Source organism: Perognathus longimembris, chromosome 7 (genome assembly GCF_023159225.1).
Source record: "Perognathus longimembris pacificus isolate PPM17 chromosome 7, ASM2315922v1, whole genome shotgun sequence".
In the NCBI taxonomy this organism is placed as follows: domain Eukaryota; kingdom Metazoa; phylum Chordata; class Mammalia; order Rodentia; family Heteromyidae; genus Perognathus; species Perognathus longimembris.
This window is the reverse complement of record NC_063167.1, coordinates 62,254,408-62,266,854: the sequence shown is the minus strand read 5'-3', so window position 1 is coordinate 62,266,854 and position 12,447 is coordinate 62,254,408. Positions and strand designations below refer to the sequence as shown.

At 41.3% G+C, this 12,447-nt stretch overlaps 1 protein-coding gene across 1 annotated transcript in view; it reads right to left on the bottom strand.

Annotated features, from left to right (window-relative positions):
• Nucleotides 1-316: 316 nt before the first annotated feature.
• Dnai3 (dynein axonemal intermediate chain 3) overlaps nt 317-12,447 on the bottom strand; it is a 61,655-nt gene continuing 49,524 nt past the window's right edge. Inside the window, exons 20-24 of the mRNA XM_048352138.1 lie at nt 9,641-9,771; nt 6,837-7,041; nt 4,891-4,982; nt 3,212-3,334; nt 317-522 (exon numbers count right to left, since the gene is read on the bottom strand). Coding sequence (XP_048208095.1) covers nt 382-522; nt 3,212-3,334; nt 4,891-4,982; nt 6,837-7,041; nt 9,641-9,771 — 692 coding nt within the window. The 3' untranslated portion in view covers nt 317-381. The remainder of the gene's footprint in view (nt 523-3,211; nt 3,335-4,890; nt 4,983-6,836; nt 7,042-9,640; nt 9,772-12,447) is intronic.

Sequence of the window (12,447 nt, the reverse complement as noted above, 5' to 3'; positions counted from 1 at the left end):
TCAGGGGAAGCACACTTTTTGATAGTTGACCAAAAACAACATGTTGGTCAGAGTAAAGTTTGATGTCCACTTCTGCCTGGGATTAGGGTTTCTGCATGAGCGACAAGGACCAGAGTGGAAGAAATGTCAAAATTTCTGTAGTACTGTAGGACAAGGAAATCTTATTAAAAACTTTCACATTTGACACAAAATCCAGTAAATAGTCAGTATAAAACAAAACCATACTGTTACAATTCAAATCTTTTATGAATAGTGAAATAAACAACTACACTTACAAATAAACTTACATATGTTGAGTTTGATAGTTCATCTTACATGAAAAATAACGAATGAAGAGAGAAGATCTTTGTAGTCTCTCAAACGTCCCAATCAGAAATACTGTTACATGTCTATGTATGACACCTTCTCTGTGACTTTGATTAGGCCGAGATTGACAAGGACCGCCTTTTCCAATTCCAAATAACTCTCATAATCCAATTTCAGTTCAGCTTCCATTTGTTCTTTTGACTTCTGATATATTTTCTAGGGAGAAATAAAGTAAGACATCCCTATAAATCAATGATAGCTGATATACATATATATGTATAACATGTGCACATGTATATGTATACATATATATATACAGAGAAAGAGAGAGAGAGAGAGAGAGAGAGAGAGAGAGAGAGAGGCTATGAGAGGCTAGGAATGTTAGGAAGGCAGTCTGTTGTGCCTGGAAGTGGCTATCTCTTATACTTCTCACCAGGAGAAAGGGAAGGCAAAAGAGAGAAAGGGAGAGAGGGAGGGAAGGAAGGAAGATTCAGTCTTCTTCTCTATAGCTTTGCCTTCCTTATGTGTCCTGAAGGGTGAGTAACTGACTTGAGGTTGTAGAATTGTTTTGTTATTCTTTTTTTGTCAGTCCTGGGGCTTGAACTCATGGCCTGAGCACTATCCCTGAGCTTTTTACTCAAGGCTAGCACGTTACCATTTGAGCCACAATGCCACTTCAGCCTTTTCTGTTTATGTGATGCTGAACAATCGAACCCAGGGCTTCAGCATGCTAGGCAAGCACTCTACCAGTAAGCCACATTCCCAGCCCCTGTAGAACTGTTTTGAAGCCCACTCTCCTTGGTCCCACGTAGATGGGTTCATAAGGCAATGACTAGCTTCTCTAGCTTTGGTTTTCAGGTATAATTCCACTTAGAAGCTTTTCTATCCTCTGTGCTGTTTGAGCTGTAATTACTGTTATCCTCTTATTAAGAGATGAGCTGCATCCAGATGTGATGTTTATAAGGGGCGGGGTTATGATTTCCCTGGGGTCTGTGGGTGAACGCCTTAGCCCAAGCACCTGCAGGTTGGTCATAAAAACCAACCTTAATGGAGGGCTGTGTAATCCTCCCAGCCACTGCAATCACTCTAATAATGAACCCTTGCTAGCATTTTCCATGTGCTAGTTACCTATGAAGTGCTGTAAATATTTCGACTCACTTAATCCCTACCACAATCCTCTGAGGTTCTAAAAGTTATTGTTCTCCTTTCCCCTTTATATGGAGACATTTTTGATTAATGTTAATTGTTTTTCCTTAGTGACCTTTCTCATGTTCCAAATGTAACAGAGGAGCTCTTTTCAATCCAATCATTTACCCATGGTTTAGTTCCAGGAGAAATTATGTAAGTAGCAGCTGTACTTAAAAGAAGGTATTGTGTTCAATGGAAATGACGTGACAACAAGGAGCTGGAAAGTTTTGGAAAGTAAAAAGCATGACATAGTTTTAAGACAGGACTATTGTAATTCTCAGTCATCTGAAAAAGTGCTTCATATAAAATTCTTTTTTAGCTTATTCACAATCCCACATGAATCCACTGAGAACAATAGCTAGGAGCTGTTGCTATGTATGGGATTTAACATCTGTAACCATTGTGGATAAATTCCTGGAAGGCAAGGGTGTACCTCCTGATACAGAATTTCAGCCATAGTTTGTAAGTGTGGAAAACAAAGCCCTCCACTCTCCAAACTCCAAAACCAAGACCAATTTGTTTGTGGCAGAGTGACACAATGAAAATTAATTGAACAATGCTTTTGAAAAGAGTGTTCTTGCTTTTACTGCAGTGATAATGTTAATCTATTTGTGAACTTCGCATGTTACACTATTTCTATACATTGATGCTTTTAATGGAGCTCTAGTGTCTTGCGTAATCATTGGGGGTGTATTTGTAGATCAGAAGGGTTCTGGGATAGAACAATGAAGACAGGTGGGCAAAGGAGAAGTGAACAGAAGAGAAATAGAAACATAACTGACATAACTCCAGTGAGAAGGCGAGAACTAAACTCACAGAATATTCAAAGCCAAATTGTAGCGGGCAAGAGAACACAACACCACCCTAGGACTTACATATATTAAATAGCAAGAGGGCAGAGAAAAAGGAAGTTACAGGCTTCAGAGGTTCAGGCTCCTTTTTGGTTGAATTGAAAGTTCATGTTTCTTGACCCCAGCTCTCCTCTTTCACCCGCCACAGTGCCAGTACGTTACCTTGTGCTAAGACTCATCTCTCTGACCCACAGAGCATTACAGTTATGCTAGCTAGCTCCCATTTGGTGATAGTTGACTATTTGTCATGTTTTCTAGCTTCACAGTTGTCATCAATGGTAGCTCCTAAAGCTCAGCCAAGATTGGGATATTATTATGGGTCTCATAGCCTCTAAGTGGCAGAGTAGGGCTTTGATCCCCATAGTACTAGTCTGCATAAATGCATTATTCATTAGCTATAAAATTTCTATAGAATGCAGACACAGCTTTTGAATTACTATAGGCATATTAAAGAACTTTGAGTTAACAATAATTTATTGGAACTAGAATAGAGTTGAATTTCATTAAACTGGTAGTTCTCACAGTTGGTGAGCTAGGAAATCACTCTCTTCACTCTCATAAAAATAGGAGAAAAGCTGGGCATCGGTGGCTTATGCCTGTAATCCTAGCTGAGGAGGTTGAGGTCTGACCAAAGTTCACAGTCAGCCCGGGGAAGGAAAGTACATAATATTCTCCGATTAATCACCAAAAGGCTGGAGCTGTGGCTCCTAAGTGACAGAGCACTAGCCTTGAGCACAAAAGCTCAGAGATAATGCTTAAACCCAGGGGAAGGATGTGAACACGTACAAACTCATAGGCTAAGACAGACAGGCACATGACATGGGGAAGGCGAGATAGCACATTGCTTTGCTGAACGTTGAACTTACAACTTTTTTCTTCTCCATTTCTAACTCCATTTCAATCTTTTCTTTCTCGCGAATACTTTTGCGCTGCTGCACATATTCCAGATGCTTCAGTTCTCTTTCAAAGTAGTAGTTAACACTTGATAACTGTTAGAAACAGAGGCAGGATGACCTACAAGGATGCCTTTCCATTCCACCCCATTCCTAATGGTCTTCATGAGGCTCTGTTTGAATCCCTGCTGCTTGTAATTAGGCAGGTTACCACTTTCCCAGTCCACAGAGTGTTACTTACTGACCTTTCCTATCTTGAGGTAACTTCACCTACTTGAAGTAATTTTTTTTTTGTTGTTGTTCCTTTTGCCAGTCTTGGGGCTTGAACTCAGGGCCTGGATGCTGTCTCTGAGCTTTTGTGCTCAAAGTTAGTGCTCTACCACTTACAGCCACAGCTTCACTTTCAGTTTTCTGGTGGCTAATGGGAAATAAGAGTCTCGTGGCCTTTCTTGCCTGGGCTGGCTTCAAACTGAGATTTTTAGATCTCAGCCTGCTGAGTAGCTAGGCACCTGGCTTGCTTGCAGTATTTCTCTCTCTCTCTCTCTCTCTCTCTCTCTTTCTCTCTCTCTCTCGTGTGTGTGTGTATGTGTGTGTGTGTGTGTGAGAGAGAGAGAGAGAGAGAGAGAAAGAGAGAGAGAGATTTGGAAACTCCATCCACAGGCCCCACTTCCTGAGAAACTAGCTCCATTTGGGAAGTGGGAAAAGCACTGTGCTTAAATGTAGTTGTGACTTGGAGATTTCCAGGAAGGAAGGACAACTGGTAGTAGAAAGCTAGAAAAGCCCTGTAATTTTGAAGTCAAAATATGGCCCCTCCCTACACTTTTCTTTCTTCCTCCTTCTTCAGCTGAACTTGGGAAACCTCAACTAAGAATATCTATGAAGATCCCAAAGGCATTAGCAGAGCTGGGTTTCTGAACCCCTGGAGGGCCTAGTACACAGGCATAAGAATAGAAGCCAGGAGCCAGCCAGCCACCTTGGGGGAAGGCATCTAGAGATTTGGGAGGAAAACATGTTGCTTGCCAGTAACTGGGCTGACGTTGAGATTTGAAAGAGATTACAATGTATATATTTAATGTGGGTTGTATATATGCCTAGGTATTTCTATTCATTGATCTTTTTCTAACATTATTTACATTACTTGAACACTTGGGCCGGAGGAAATGGGGGTGGGAGGATGGTAGAAAGAAGTAGAAAAATCTTAACTGGACCCTCAGGGAGAGACCCTGGAACTATGGCTCTATAATTCAGTTACACTCTAAAAATAACATGTTATAATTATGAATCCCCAAATGGATTCTTTTCTCGGAATCTGGGCTTCATTTATTGGCTTTCTTCCCAGTTTATGTTTGACATATCTTCTAGCTTCAAACTATTTAATTCACACAACAAATACAAATACATCTCATTCCCCCTCCACATCCCTTTTGTAGTACTGTGGATTGAACTCAGGGCCTCAAAAGTGCCCTACCACGTGAGGCACACCCTCTTTGCTTTAGTCTCATAGACTTTCCTACCTGGGCTGTCTTCAAACTGTGATTCTCAGATGTCAACTTCCTGAGTAGCTGGAATTACAAGCTTGAGCCACTGGCATAAACACACTTTTAAAGACATTATCTAGATGACATACATCCTCAAAACCAAAAATTACTGACCTCATTGGTAGATGGGCGACTTAATGTCCAAGGAATTTCGAATATATGCAATGTTCCGTAATAATCAGCGATGGCTAGAAAGTGTTGCTTAGCTGAAAGAGTTAAAAAACGGGGAGAAAATTCAGCAAACATTTCATAAGTGCAATATGAAACGTAATGTGTTTTGTTGTTTCCCGAAGGACTTGCTGTGGTTACAATGCTTTTGGCAAGTTGGTCCCCGGCATATGATTGGCCCATGGAAACATTTAAGTCATCATTTTTTTCCAGGGGATGAGATGAAGCCTAGGGCTCTGAGCCTTAGTCACTGTCCCTGCCATTCAAACCAGGCACTGTTGGTGTCTGTCTAAGGAAGTGGTGGAGAGCTCAGCCTCTCAGTGGCTGGGCCTACTGGCTGGCCTTGAGAAGAAGCCAGAACATACAGAAAGATTTTCTTCTTTTATGCCAGTCCTGGGTCCTGAACTCAAGGCCTTAGCAATTTCCATGGCTTCTTTTTGCTCAAGGCTAGCACTCTACCACTTGAGCTACAGCGCCACTTCTGGATCTTTCTGTTTATGTGGTGCTGAGGAAGTGAACCCAGGGCTTCATGCATGCTAGGCAAGCACTCTGTAGCTAAGCCACCTTCCCAGCCACAGAAAGATTTTCTAAGACACTTCATGAGACACACTTTACCAGTGCAGCCAGAGATACTAATTACATTATGCACATGCTGCTGAGGCCCACAGGACCACAGTTTTCAAATGGGAAAATACACAAAGCCCTTCAGAATTGTAATTTTCTCTCTCATCCTAGAAGATGATATGTTCCCATTTTCAATTTTGGAGGGTTCAAACTGATGAAACCTGAACTATAGGTACAAAGACTGTGTTTTGTAGCAGAGATTAAAAAGAGACACTTCGATGACACATATAACTAGGCATTCACTAGAATGTGACACTCTAGAAACCTTCAAGACAGAACTTCCACATCTAATATTTCTTTTTGTTGTTGGGGGGCTTGAACTCAGGGCCTGGAGGCTGTCCCTGATCTCTTTTGCTCAAGGTTAGTGCTCTACCACTTTGAACCACAGCTGCACTTGAAGTTTTGAGAGGTTAATTGGAGATAAGAGTCTCATGGGGACTTTTCTTCCTGGGTTGCCTCCAAACTGTGATTCTTAGATCTCAGCCTCCTAAGTAGCTAGGATTATAGGTATGAGCCACCGGTGCCTGGCCACATCTAATATTTCTAATGAAGAGAATGACAGTTTCGCATCTGGAAGCAAAGAATAACCTCTTTAAGAAAAAGCAGAAATTTTGGGGTTGACAGTGGAGAAACAATTTGGGAAAAATAGAAAAATGGAAACCTAAGAAGTAATGTTTCCATCACATCTGTGAATGAATGCTGTATTGTCATGCCATACTTACTCTTCTCCTTAATCAAGATAATTAAATTTTAGATAGCTATAGAACCCCAGAGAACCACCTGTCTCATGAGGAGAATTGTTTGATATGCCACTAGAGGAGCTACAAAGTGAGGGAATATTGAAAAAAGTTGACTTACAATGAAAAGCTAAAGAAATAAAAATGGTTCTTTATGGAAAAGAAACAGCAAAGATTTAGGTGTCCCTCTGACTTGGAGATGGTAAGAAAGATGTTAGCAGTGTGTGGCTCAAGCTCAGCCTCTGCCCTACACACTAAACATGCTCCATGTTTAGTCAAAACAGAGAGAGAAGCTCAGGGTATAGCCAAGATTTGAGAGCAAGGAAGAAGAGGAAAGAACAGAAGTGAAGAAGAAAGGACAAGGAAGGGGAAGAGGAAGGAGAAAGAAAAAAAGAAGGAAAGGAAAGAAGAGAAAAGGGTGGGGGAAACACAAAACTCTCAGAAAGAAATATTGCAGTCTTTCTAGAAGATTGTCAAAATGTTCCCAAGTTACCCAAAATGATATAGTTCATTTGATTAGAATTAACATACGAGCATAGGTGCAGGGTTTGATGTACGTGATCATCGTTATGCAAATACTTTGTGACTGGGCGGGTTCATGAGTTTTCTCCAGTAGGTCCCAGATATCGACATTTCCATCTTCTCGGCCAATATAGAAAACTCCGGGCCTTGTCAGAGACCAATGTCCTGAAGTGTACCTTTTTGGAGCACAGCATGACTGAAGGAGGGGTCCGGTCTTTAAACAGAAAAATTAAAAGCTTTATTATTATCTGAAAGAAACTCTTGATGATTTTCTGTAAGTGTAACTCAGAAGGCCATGGTTATTTAACAACAAATTTATTCCTCTAGGAAGTCTTACCTCTATCTATCTATCTGTCATCTATCTACCATGCCAGTAGTGGAATTTGGAATTAAGGTCTTACACTCTTTCTCTCAAAGCTGACATTGTACCATGTGAGCCATACCTCCACTTCTGTGTTACAGGTTTTTTTTTTTGTTTGTTTGTTTGTTTTGGCCAGTCCTGGGGCTTGGACTCAGGGCCTGAGCACTGTCCCTGGCTTCTTTTTGCTCAAGGCTAGCACTCTGCCACTTGAGTCACAGTGTCACTTCTGGCCATTTTCTGTATATGTGGTGCTGGGGAATTGAACCCAGGGCTTCATGTATATGAAGCAGGCACTCTTGCCACTAGGCCATATCCCCAGCCCGTTACAGGGTTTTTTGATTCTATCTTTTTTTTCTTTTTCTTTTGCCAGTCCTGGGGCTTAGACTCAGGGCCTGAGCACTGTCCCTGGCTTCTTTTTGCTCAAGGCTAGCACTCTACCACTTGAGCCACAGCGCCATTTCTGGCCTTTTCTGTTTATGTGGTACTAAGGAATCGAATCCAGGGCTTATGCATGCTATGCAAGCACCCTACTGCTAAGCCACATTCCCATCTGGGGTTTTTATACAAGGAAAACTCCAATTTGTTTCCATAAGATATACACATTTTTTTTCTTGTTTTAGTTGCTTTGTTGAAAAGATAATCATCCCATTGAACTGGTAATGATACTAATGATCCAAATGCTTCTAAGTCAGTTGCTGGTTTTGTGATTCATGAACATTGAAAACAAGAAGATTATAAGGAAATTTCACTTACACTTTGCTTTCAAACATAAGTTTCCCACAGAAACAGCTATGTTTATCAATAAAGCTAAAAAGTTTGTCAGTTCCATCTATGAGTTATGTGTTGCAAATCCACTGCAATTCTCAACACATAACTTCAAGTGGGTGTATCCGATGGCTTCTAAATATATCTAACACCGTGTTGTTGGCTAACTTTGGGAGGTTCCCACTGAAAAAAAAGATTGGAGTTTGCTTTCAATCCAGTGTGCTTCCATCTACCCCCAGGGTGGGTCCAAGTGTCTGCTTACATCTGCAGCAACTTATCTAAACACTGGAGCTGGCTCCCTCCCTTCTCCCCGCAACTCCCATTAGAAAGGTGGAAACTTCCTTGTGGCAGAGAAGAGTTCTGGACTCATGAGAGGTGCCAGACAGACTTTCTGACCACTTCTCCTAACTCATTCAATTTCTACAAGGAACCAGGTTTTTGGCTACTGCATAGTCTTTGGACAAATTTACCTGAACTGATTTTTTTGTTTTCTTAACTACAAAGCTTGCTCCTCTCTCACATACAAAAGAACATACAGAAGCACATCGATAGTCTATTTCTTAAAGGGTATGTAATTTCCCAATTTTGCATGACACATATGTACTAATATTCACACACACACACACACACACACACACACACACATTTTTTTTTTTTTTGCCAGTCTTGGGGCTTAAACTCAGGGCCTGGGTGCTGTCTCCGAGCGTGTGTGCTCAAGGCTAATGCTCTAACACTTTGAGCCAAAGCGCCATATTCAGCTTTTTGGTAGTTAATTGAATATAAGAGTCTCAAAACCTTTCCTGCAGGGGCTGGCTTTGAATCATGATCCTCAGATCTCAGCCTCCTGAGTAGGTAGGATTACAGGTGTGAGCCACCAACACCTGGCCAATTCTTCTTCTTCTTCTTTTTTTTTTTTTTAAATCAGAGTAAGTTAGAGCTGCAGAGAGGAATGAGTATGTATATTCCAGCTGAGAAACATGTACATGCTTATATGCTTTAGCTTTTGATAATCTCAAATTTCTCACCAAAAGGATATAGCAGCTAATACTGCTATGGAAAGCACTGCTATTCCCACACCTTTGCTTCATTGGATTTTGCCATTCCTTCTTTCTGTTTTTTGGTAGTTTGGCTTTTATTTGCCTGGATGTAGGCCCTCTCCTAACTTTAACTGTTTCCTAGCTCTCCCTAAGCAGACTTTTCCTCCTGCTCTCTTTTCCCATGTACACATCTCCCCAGCTATGATCTACCTGGTGAGGAGGCTTCTCATTTCCTCTTTTTAACTCTGCAAACATGTTCCCAGTGTAGAAGAAAAGATGAAAGACCAGTGTTTCCTCTTGGATTGCATTTAGTAATCAGAATCCCATCTTGTATTTTAAAGGGAGGCAAAACAAACCCCACAAGTCAAGTCAACTGCCCACAATATTTATTTTCAAGAAAAGATTATGGGTTTAGAAAACAAGGGACTTCTAATGTTATTTACTTCCCTTAGGAAAGAAAAGCCAATGTTTGTGTTTTCTAGAGGCTTACACAGTGGTTCTGCTGTCAAGCTGGAGTCTAGACCATCTGTTCTAAATTCTCTTAAAAAAATATACCTGATGGCACTGTTCTATGGGGACACCCATTGTTCTTACAGTCTTTCTAAATAACAAAGGACCACACCTACTCCTTCGACTTGCAGTCCACGTACCATAACATCTTCTTTCCAGATGGCCAAGTTCCACCCTCCGACTGTGAGGATAATGTCATTGTAGAAAGGCGATCTCTGAACAGTGTGCACAGCTCCGTCATGGACAGCGTTCAGGCTCACTGGCTTCTTTGCTGTTGGAAAGGCCATGTTGGCATGAATGGATCTGTCAAGGGATGGCTCTTTTTCTTTCTATGGGGAGTCCAAGGCCACTTTTCAGGATTGGGATTGGAGGGCAGCTCAGGCAAAGAGCTCATGCAACCCTTTCTCAATTAATACCTGGGTGTCGTCCTAGCTCCATGGGAAGCACAAATAAGAGAATTATGGTCCAGGATGGCTGAGGCATAAATGTGAGATCCTATGTGAAAAATAAAGCCAAAAAGGTCTGGACATAGCTCAAGTCTTTCTGTGCCTGCCTAACAAATACAAGGTCCTAAGTTCAAACTCCAGTATTGAAAAAATAAAAATAAAAAAGGTTACAATTGTGAGTCTCATGTGTCTCTACCACAAAGTTTTGTTTTTAAAGCACCTAAGGCAAGAAAAATACATTAAAAAAGTTTAGCTCTTCTTGACTAAAAAAAAAAAAAAAAGTTAATTTTCCTTCCATCAGTTCCTCTCCTGGAAGAGAGCATAGAAAAATATACTTTGAAGATTTTCTTCAGTGATCCTGAAAGTTCCTGGTAAGGCACAAGGTTGCCCAGAAACCAGCAGCTCTCTTGCTGCTGCTGCTCCTGTTTCTCAGAGTCTAATGTTAACCTCGTGTCAGTGGCTTTCCAAAGACACCCCCTTAACTCAGCAAGCAGGGCTGCCTGGAGTTTAGAAGCCCTCTGTGAACTGTATGGGTTACCATTGATAGAAGTATGGACAACTATAAGGTTTATTCTGTAAAATAATAGCCCATAAGCTGGGTACCTGTGTCTCTTGCCTATAATCCTAGCTATCAGTCCTGAGATCTGAGTATTATGGCTTGAAGCTAGCTGAGGCAAGAAAGTGCATTAGACTCTTATCTCCCATCAACCACGAAAGCCAGAGGTACGGTTGTGGTGCATGTGGTAGAGTGCTATCCTTGAGCAAAATAAAGCTGGAGGACAGTGCCCAGGATCTGAGTTCAAGCCCCAGGATTAGTACAAAAGAAATAAAATTAGCACCCATAATAAGCTTTTCTTTACTTTGTCCTTTCAAAGATTTGTGTGCTATCCAGAAGTGAATGGAGCTTTCTTTATTAAATGGATTCCAAAGCATCTAGGCCAGATTGTTATAAGAAACTATGGTAACAGTCAGTTTGCCAGTCATTATTTAGTGCGGGCTTCAGCATGGGTGGCTAAGAGCACAGCCCTGGCGGCAGAGCGCCTGGGTTTAGCTGCCGGCATGGCTGCCTGTGATGATTCTACCACAGGAATTCTGTGAGAATCCGTGAGTTAGTCTACAGAAAGTGCTTGAAAGAGTACCTGACACGTGACATACCCTCATGTGAAGATTTGAGAAAAGATGAAATAATTGTTAACTGTCATCACTCAGACTGCATTTCTTGGCTTATCACTCAGATCATCTGGAAATGTTGATCTCAGCTAGGGTAATGTGTCTTTCAGAAGTTTCTCCTAAGAAGAAAAATGTCTCCTTCCTGCTTGGCTGATCTTCCTGGAGATCAGCCTACCACAAGGAGTCAGGTCATAGTGATTGCCTCTATGAAAGCCCCAGGGGCTGGGTGCTCCCAAAGGAGAACACTGCCAGCCCATGGGAAGTAAGCTGGCCATGAGGTCACAGTTCAGAACACTGACATTCCCTGAACTTCAACCATTACTCAGAAGCAATAACAGGGATGTTCAGCTTTTCATGCTATAAAATATATCTCTGTTGCTTTAAAGTATGATGATAATCAAGTAGCTATTAAAGCCATTTCTTTTCTTTCTCTTTTGTGGAATGAATTAAATGCCAAGCAATTAAAAGCAATTCTTGTTCATCCTGGCCACCAGCATCACATTGGCCATGAAGTCTGGGCCTACTGACTCCTATGTTTCTCATTCTTATGTTGAACTATACTCATCCTTGTTATTTTGCTGGTCTTTCGATTTCACCACCTTTCATCTGGGCGAGAGCAACTGCCATCCTTTCGCTACTATCAGTCCTATCAAGAGATGCCTCTGCCTCTGCTCCCCTGAAAGTGAGACTTTCTGATTAGGTGGACAGTTTGTGGAGAAAGTCTAAAGCTCTTCCTTCTTAGGGAACTCGTGACTCTGCCAACTGAACCAAATTGTCCTTCCCATCACTTTTTCTGCTGCTGCTGCTTTTCCTATTGCTTGATTTTCCGATGACTTTTCCTTGTTTCCTGATTGCTTACTGCTCTTTTGGGTTTCCCCCTTGTTATTCTGGTGTGTCTGACCCATCTGATGAATGCCAATCCACCCTACAGGGCCCAAATCAACTGTATGTTTTTTCCTCTTCAACACCACTTTCTGTTTCCTTACAGTCACAGCTTGGATAATATGCTATGATTGTTTATTTGTCTGACTTTTCCCTCATATCGTGGAAGGCCTTCGGAAATATGCTAATCATCTTCATATCATCATTGCTTGGTACACAATAGGTTCTTGATAATGATTTGTTGGATGAATGAAGGAGTGTAAGAAGAAATGAAAAAGCCAACATCTGTGAGTTTTAAACATAAAGTGCTTGGATTTTAAGATTATTGTCACTGGTTATCATATAAATGGAATAAAGTTCATCTTGTTTGTCATGGGCCTCCTCTTCTCCCATGAAAGCAGGTTAAGAAGCTGTCTATAGGAAGAGATGGAGCCTTAGGAAGATCTCAA